This window comes from Salvelinus namaycush, chromosome 15 (assembly GCF_016432855.1).
Source record: "Salvelinus namaycush isolate Seneca chromosome 15, SaNama_1.0, whole genome shotgun sequence".
NCBI classification, from domain to species: domain Eukaryota; kingdom Metazoa; phylum Chordata; class Actinopteri; order Salmoniformes; family Salmonidae; genus Salvelinus; species Salvelinus namaycush.
Genome location: NC_052321.1, coordinates 41,498,910 through 41,507,866, shown reverse-complemented (window position 1 = coordinate 41,507,866; position 8,957 = coordinate 41,498,910). Strand labels below are relative to the sequence as shown.

At 42.8% G+C, this 8,957-nt stretch overlaps 1 protein-coding gene across 1 annotated transcript in view; it reads right to left on the bottom strand.

Moving 5' to 3' along the window:
* Window positions 1-668: 668 nt before the first annotated feature.
* Window positions 669-8,957, bottom strand: part of LOC120059964 — a 50,184-nt gene continuing 41,895 nt past the window's right edge. Inside the window, exon 5 of the mRNA XM_039009042.1 lies at window positions 669-1,372. Coding sequence (XP_038864970.1) covers window positions 1,247-1,372 — 126 coding nt within the window. The 3' untranslated portion in view covers window positions 669-1,246. The remainder of the gene's footprint in view (window positions 1,373-8,957) is intronic.

Sequence of the window (8,957 nt, the reverse complement as noted above, 5' to 3'; positions counted from 1 at the left end):
ATCAAGGCGGTGACCCGTTCCTGTAGGTTCATGCTCTACAACATTCGCAGAGTACGACCCTGCCTCACGCAGGAAGCGGCGCAGGTCCTAATCCAGGCACTTGTCATCTCCCGTCTGGATTACTGCAACTCGCTGTTGGCTGGGCTCCCTGCCTGTGCCATTAAACCCCTACAACTCATCCAGAACGCCGCAGCCCGTCTGGTGTTCAACTTTCCCAAGTTCTCTCACGTCACCCCGCTCCTCCGCTCTCTCCACTGGCTTTCAGTTGAAGCTCGCATCCGCTACAAGACCATGGTGCTTGCCTACGGAGCTGTGAGGGGAACGGCACCTCCGTACCTTCAGGCTCTGATCAGGCCCTACACCCAAACAAGGGCACTGCGTTCATCCACCTCTGGCCTGCTCGCCTCCCTACCTCTGAGGAAGTACAGTTCCCGCTCAGCCCAGTCAAAACTGTTCGCTGCTCTGGCACCCCAATGGTGGAACAAACTCCCTCACGACGCCAGGTCAGCGGAGTCAATCACCACCTTCCGGAGACACCTGAAACCCCACCTCTTTAAGGAATACCTAGGATAGGATAAAGTAATCCTTCTAACCCCCCCCCCCCCTTAAAAGAGTTAGATGCACTATTGTAAAGTGGTTGTTCCACTGGATATCATAAGGTGAATGCACCAATTTGTAAGTCGCTCTGGATAAGAGCGTCTGCTAAATGACTTAAATGTAAATGTAAATGTAAATATCAAATGCATCGGAGTAGTCTTTGAACGCTTTTCAATGCTTGTGTTGTCCTTTGAAAATATATTTGATAGTGAAGTCCATTTTCTGAACAGACATCCAAAAGACAGCTGTTAATGTATGAAATATCTGAAGTGTCCTTAGAACTAAGAGCTTAAGTGAAGCGGTGTATTTTCAAAGAGACTTCTATTGCAGCCTTGTCATTCCCCAGTACATACAATCTGCATGTCTCACATCATTCAATATCAGGGTTAAGATCACACCATTCTTGGTGTGTCTTAGATGCTTCTGTCCGTTGAGCAGTTGTCCGAGCAAGAGCATGACTTGACAGAGTGGGATTACCTGAGAGTACAATATTAACCTTTCAAACATTGGCTTTGTCAAATTGTCCTATCGGTCATTATTACTCATTATTTAGCACAGTCTCATCTTCAAAGCTGAGACAAGTTATAGTCTGGGGGTCTCCTATAGAGTCAATAAGTGTGTGGGGGGGGGGTCTGTTGGTGTTATCCCCTCACATACATGGGCGGTCTTCGGACGGAGTCAGTGGACTGCAAGGAGGGACCGTGCTGAGGGACCGGAAGGCAAAAATGGAGGGATCGTAGGCATACCTGGGTAGAGGGCGAGTGCCAGTCAAGTTCTGTGGACAGAAAAAGAGAGAGTATGGTTAACCAAAGGAAGGAATAGTTAGTGTTTTGGCTAATCTGTTTTTTTCTATCCTCTATGAATCTGGGTAGATGGAAAGAGCAGGGCTTACCTTGCTTCTCTAGGCATTAGTTAGTGGTAATATACTGGTCAGCCACCCAGCTAGGTCAGAGTTCGAGGCTAATGTGATACTAGCTGGTGCCCTCTTACAGAGCCAAGATTCACAGTAGGCAGAAGAGAACTATTTATGGGATGGAGCCCTTTCATTCAACTAGGCTGGATGGAGTAGAAACTAAGGCAACAATTTACACCGAGTTGTCCCTATGCCACGGAGTTACCCCAGAATGACTTTGGTAATCATTCCATTGCAACCAGAATAACTGCAGATAGGGTACATAAAGCAATAATTGAAACTCAATTTCTCACTAAATTCTGCTTCAACTGAGCTTAGAACAATTACTTTAGTGACTTTGAATAGTGACGCCAAGAACTGAAACATTCCTGTTAAGTATATCTGATATTTCTGCAAGTGAATGACAAATGTAACCAAAACCACAGACATGCAGGAAGAGAACTGAATGGAAGAGTATGATATTTCATTTCTACATTTTCAATGAGACTTTATATTCATAACAGGGCTAGTGAGATAACACTGTTCCACTGCATACTGTACAGAGCCCTGGGCAGGACTCTCACTCTTCTCTGTTGTGAAGGACTGCAGGGTATGTCTAAAATTAGCCCCAGTCGTTTTCCCCTCGACAGGAAATGGCTTTGTGTCATTTGGCAGTGAGGCAGCACTTTCTCCGGCCTACTCAGGGGGGTAGTGGAAGTTCTAGGGTGAAAGATTGACCTACAGTATCACAAGGCCCCACACACTGTAATCAGGAACTGGCCTCCGTGGATAGAGGGCAAACAGAGGAGAGTGAGAAAGTCTGGGGTTTGTGCGATTCATTCTATCATCCTCCTTCCTCTCTTTTAATCTCTCCCTCAACCTGAACCTGTTTCTCCACCCCACATCCCTTCAGTATCATATTTCTCTGCCTTCTCCATCACCTCAATATACTGTGCATGCTGTTACTGTAATGTGCTGACTTCCACATCAAGTGTAAAGTGCATTAAAAGTTAAATAAAGCTCTGCAATACCTTGGGGTAAGTTTTTCTGACCAGCAGCTCTAATAAGATGTCATTTATGTCTCCTCTTCACTCCCGTATCCTGACCTGAGGCTGGATCAAAGCACACTAATATTGCCAGCTAGCACGATAACGCTAACTTTTAATGGACACATTGAGGTGATGCCAGTCTCACGCCTCTTAACAGGAGTCTTTCATCCAGCTCTGCATCCCTCTGTCTCGAACTTGCTCTTCCACTCACAATCCCCCCCTCTCTCTTCCACCTCCTCTTCAGGGGTTGAAACCAGATACTGCTCTTGGCGGCTACATTGTCACCAAAGCCCCTTACACTACCCACCACTGCGACCTGTACACTCTCGTTGGCTGGCCCTCGCTTCATACTCGTCGCCAAACCCACTGGCTCCAGGTCATCTACAAGACCCTGCTAGGTAAAGTCCCCCCTTATCTCAGCTCGCTGGTCACCATAGCAGCACCTACCTGTAGCACGCGCTCCAGCAGGTATATCTCTCTGGTCACCCCCAAAACCAATTCTTCCTTTGGCCGCCTCTCCTTCCAGTTCTCTGCTGCCAATGACTGGAACGAACTACAAAAATCTCTGAAATTGGAAACACTTATCTCCCTCACTAGCTTTAACCTCTACTCAATAGGGGGAGCTGTTAGCACTTTTCTTTTTTTGACGTTGCCAAATTAAACTGCCTAGTACTCAATTCTTGCTCGTACAATATGCATATTATTGTTATTATTGGATAGAAAACACTCTCTAGTTTCTATAACCGTTGGAATTATGTCTCTGAGTGAAACAGAACTCATTCTACAGCACTTTTCCTGACAGGGAGTGAGATTTCAGAAATCTTGGCCCCTGTTCCCAGGTCAGTTTTAAGGTCCCTGTGAATGCTATGGGGATACAAACACTGCCTACGCCTTCCTCTAGATGTCAGTAAGTGGTGACAATTTGAATGGAGTCGATTGCGCAATCTGGGACTGTATAAAAGACCAAAGGGCGGAAGTACATTTATTTTCCTCCCTGCGCCTGACGCACGATGGACGTCGGACTGGCCTCCTTCCAAGCTTTGGTTTAGGCACTTCTATATCCCCGGTCATATTTTTATTCGTTATAGGTGTTAAAGACATCATAAGGTAGTTAATTTAAACCGTTTTATAGCAATTTATATAAAAATGTTAAACGCATATATCGCCATTTTTTTTTGTGTAGCTTCGCTTTGGCGCACCCTGTATTGCACAGTAAGGATAATTTTAGAAATGTAATTCAGCGATTGCATTAAGAACTAATTTGTCTTTCAATTGCTGTCCAACTTGTATTTTTTTAGTCAAGTTTATGAATAGTTTTCGATAAAAATAGGTGTCTTTCCAAGATGGCGCCGGGCAGATTGCTTGAGTAGTTGGACAGTATTTCCATTGTGTAAGCACGATTTGTGCCGCTAAATATGCACATTTTCGATCAAACTCTATAGGGATTGTGTAATATGATGTTACAGGAGTGTCATCGGAAGAATTCTGAGAAGGTTAGTGAAAAAATTAATATATTTTGGTGATGATAACGCTATCGCTCTTTTTGCCTTGAATCAATGCTCGGGTAACGTTTGCACATGTGGTATGCTAATATAACGATTTATTGTGTTTTCGCTGTAAAACACTTAGAACATCTGAAATATTGTCTGAATTCACAAGATCTGTGTCTTTCCATTGCTGTGCGCTGTGTATTTTTAAGAAATGTTTTATGATGAGTAAATTGGTAATACACGTTGCTCTCTGTAGTAATTCTAGTCGCTTTGGGGAGATTTGTGACGGTGGCTGCAATGGCAAACTATGATTTATACCTGAAATATGCACATTTTTCTAACAAAACCTATGCTATACAATAAATATGTTATCAGACTGTCATCTGATGAAGTTTTTTCTTGGTTAGTGGCTATTTATATCTTTATTTGGTCGAATTGGTGATAGCTGGTGATGGAGTGAAAAAATAGTGGAGTAAGAAAAATTGTGTCTTTTGCTAACATGGTTAGCTAATAGATTTACATAGTGTCTTCCCTGTAAAACATTTTAAAAATCAGAAATGATTGCTGGATTCACAAGAAGTGTATCTTTCATCTGGTGTCTTGGACTTGTGATTTAATGATATTTAGATGCTAGTATTTACTTGTGACGCTATGCTAGCTATGCTAGTCAGCTTCTTTACTGGTGGGGGTGGTGGGGGGTGCTCCCGGACCCGGGTTTCTGAGGCGGTAGAAGTTAAGCACCAGCTGTCAGAGCAGCTCATAGATTACTGCACCTGTACATAGCCCATCTATAATTTAGCCCAAACAACTACCTCTTTACCTACTGTATTCATTTATTTATTTTTGCTCCTTTGCACCCCATTATTTCTCTCTACTTTGCACTTTCTTCCACTGCAAACCAACCATTCCAGTGTTTTTTTTTTTTTTTTTTTTTACTTGCTATATTGTATTTACTTCGCCACCATGGCCTTTTTATATTTTTATTTATTTTTATATATATTTTGTTTGCCTTCACCTCCCTTATCTCACCTCACTTGCTCACATTGTATATAGACTTATTTTTTCACTGTATTATTGACTGTATGTTTGTTCTACTCCATGTGTAACTATGTGTTGTTGTATGTATCGAACTGCTTTGCTTTATCTTGGCCAGGTCGCAATTGTAAATGAGAACGTGTTCTCAATTTGCCTACCTGGTTAAATAAAGGTGAAATAAAATAAATAAATAAATCCCTGGGAAAGAGCTCTCTCCACCTCCCACCTCCTCCTACTCTCTCCCACCCCCAGAGTTGAAGTTTCAGGAGTAGGGGAGAGTGGGGTAAGTTGGGGTAACTTGTTACTAGGAAAGCATAAACAAAATGGAGTCTGTGAAGGAAGAAACCACATGGAAAAAGTGGTAAGCAAGTTGTCCAAAAAACAGACTTTCACAAAGTCAAAAGTCTAAACCAAAGTAGATCGTTGTAAGATTGTTTTGTTCATTAGTTGGTCTCTCGACAAGCTTCAAAATGTCCTAAACCTAGCATGAAAGTGCATCCTTGTAGTTGTGCTCTCCTTGAGGTTCTTGAGAGAGTCCATTTGAGCAGCAGCAAGGGATGAAAAAAAAAGACTGAATGATACTGATGAGGTACATTGACAAAAAAGAAAATGAACATGTACAGTGCATTCGGAAAGTATTCAGACCCCTTGACTTTTTCCACATTTTGTTATCTTGCAGCCTCATTCTAAAATGGATAAAAACAATCTACACACAATACCCCATAATGACAACGCAAAAACAGGTTTTTAGACCCTTTAATTCAGCACAGCCAGCAGCATACCACCCTGCATACCACTGCTGGCTTGCTTCTGAAGCTAAGCAGGGTTGGCCCTGGTCAGTCCCTGGATGGGAGACCAGATGCTGCTGGAAGTGGTGTTGGAGGGCCAGTAGGAGGCACTCTTTCCTCTGGTCTAAACATTTTTTTTATCCCGTCTTTCGGATGGGATGTTAAACGGGTGTCCTGACTCTGAGGTCCCAGAGCACTTATCATAAGAGTAGGGGTGTTAAACCCGGTGTCCTGGCTAAATTCCCAATCTGGCCCTCAAACCATCACGGTCACCTAATAATCCCCAGTTTACAATTTGCTTATTCATCCCCCTCCTCTCCCCTGTAACTATTCCCCAGGTCGTTGCTGTAAATGAGAACGTTTTCTCAGTCAACTTACCTGGTAAAATAACGGATAAAAACTGTGCCTTTGGCAGCGACTACAGCCTTGAGTCTTGGGTATGACGCTAGCTTGGCACACCTGTATTTTGGGGAGTTTCTCCCATTCTTCTCTGCAGATCCTCTCAAGCTCTCAGGTTGGATGAGCAATGTTGCTGCACAGCTATTTTCAGGTTTCTCCAGAGAAGGTGAACCATCGCCCCAGTCTGAGGTCCTGAGCAGATTTTCATCAAGGATCTCTCATTCATCTTTCCCTCGATCCTGACTAGTCTCCCAGTCCCTGCAGCTGAAAAACATCCCACAGCATGATGCTGCCAACACCATGCTTCACCGTAGGGATGGTGCCAGGTTTCCTCCAGACGTGACGTTTGGCATTTAGGCCAAAGAGATCAATCTTGGTTTCATCAGACCAGATAATCTTGTTTCTCATGGACTGAGTCCTTTAGTTGCCTTTTGGCAAACTCCAAGCGGGCTGTCATGTGCCTTTTACTGAGGAGTGGCTTCCGTCTGGCCACTACCATAAAGGCTTGATTGGTGGAGTGCTGCAGAGATGGTTGTCCTTCTGGAAGGTTCTCCCATCTCCACCGAGGAACTCTGGCTCGGTCAGAGTGACCATCAGGTTCTTGGTCACCTCACTAGCCAAGGGCCTTCCTCCCCCGATTGCTCAGTTTGGCCAGGCTGCCAGCTCTAGGAAGAGTCTTGGTGGTTCTAAACTTCTTTGGAGGCCACTATGTTCTTGGGGACCTTCAATGCTGCAGAATGTTTTTGGTACCCTTCCCCAGATCTGTGAATGGACACAATCCTGTCACTGAGTTCTACAGACAATTCCTTCGACCTCATGTCTTGGTTTTTGCTCTGACTTGAACGGTCAACTGTGGGACCTTATATAGACAGGTGTGCCTTTCAAATCATGGCAATCAATTGAATTTACCACAGGTGGACTCCAATCAAGTTGCAGAAACATCAAGAACAATCAATCGAAACAGGATGCACCGGAGCTTAATTTCGAATCTCATAGCAAAGGGTCTGAATACCTTTTTTTAATTTATTTTTTATAGTAAATAAGGTATGTTTATTTTTGATACATTTGCAAAAAAAATCTAAACCCATTTTCACTTTATGGGGTATTGTGTGTAGATTGGATGAAATAGTTTTTTCCTCATTTTAGAATAAGGCTGTAACGTAACAAAATGTGGAAAAAGTCAAGGGGTCTGAATACTTTCCGAATGCACTGTACCTGTGTGAAAGAGAGGCTCTGATGACATGGAGTCTGAGCTTGCTAAACATATTAAGAATCACGCAAACCAGTTTCATGGACTTAGGCAACTTCTCTGCATTTGAGGCTGCTATGAATTGGCATATCATCCCTGTCCCAGACAACTGGTCAAGAAATGAAGGGTACGTGATTTTCAACAGAGATCTACATCTGCATGAAGGAATACATTTAAGATATACAATATACCACACCCCTGTCATGACGTTGCCTGTTTAGGTACATAAAGCCCATCCCCCTCTCCCTGCCTCCCCCTTCAACCCATGCTGTGGTCACAGAGAGACGTCGTAAATTCCTGAGAATCTCCTCATGGCCAAACAGTATTAGAGAGAGGGTAAACTTTCAGGACAAAGGAAGTTTCTTCCACCTCACAGAACTTGAGGTACGAACAGATTTCATGTTCCGGAAAAAGTATAAAAGATCGGTGAAGAGTCCAGCTATTAACATGTCCGTTTGTCCCAATGTGGGAAACTCATGGGAGACGGTGTGGCTACATTACCATACCGCTGTTTATATAATAACCTCAGATATGAGGTTTACATCTGTTTGTTGTATAAAATGAATGAGTGAGTATGATACTGTTTGTATAATTGTGTAATATGATTTTGGACTGTTTAATGAAGAAAAATACAAATCCCTTTGATTTGAACTAAATCCAAGGACCGCCCCTGAGCCCAGTTAGGGTCAGACATCCTGGGACAACCCCTTTCTGCTATCCGAATAAAAGCCCAACTCTGAGAAATTATCAACAGACCATGTTTTTCTCCATAGGAGAACGAAGGTTAAGTACCATTGCTGAATCTTTAACCATACCACGTGGTTAAACTCTTAGACGAATAAGAACAAGTCTTTGATATTGACTACTAGTCTGCAGCTAGGAATTCGGTATCATTGAACGCGAAGAAAGACAACCGCCGAAACATCCATTCTATAACGAATGTCACTCTGAACTATCCACAATAACCAGGACAGAGACAGAAGGAACTCCAACAGAAACTAACTTTTCTCCAGCAGTGAAGACGACACACCGAGCGTAAATATATATATATTGATTGCAATTGTTCCCGAATGAGTGAGCGTTCATGTGTAAGGATTAGCATGTCAATTGTTATAATTATGGACTCTGTAGTGACTTCTTAGTCGAACGCAATTTTCCCTTTGTCTAACAAGCCGCCATGCCGGTTCAGCCCACTAAGGCATATTTCTCCCATCATTTCGTGTAACCATTTTAAGTTTGTTTGTTTGTTTGTGCATTTCTGTGAATTACTTAGTTAGTAATAAATAAATGATTTAAGACAATTGATGTATGGATGACTCATAGTGAAGACTGGGTTCGTGCAGATAACTAACAATTTACGACGTTTGGAATGAGACTAACGTGAGGTAAAAATAAATAAATCATTAATCAGAAGACTATTGATCAGATATGAAAATATCTGAAAGGTTATATTGGGAA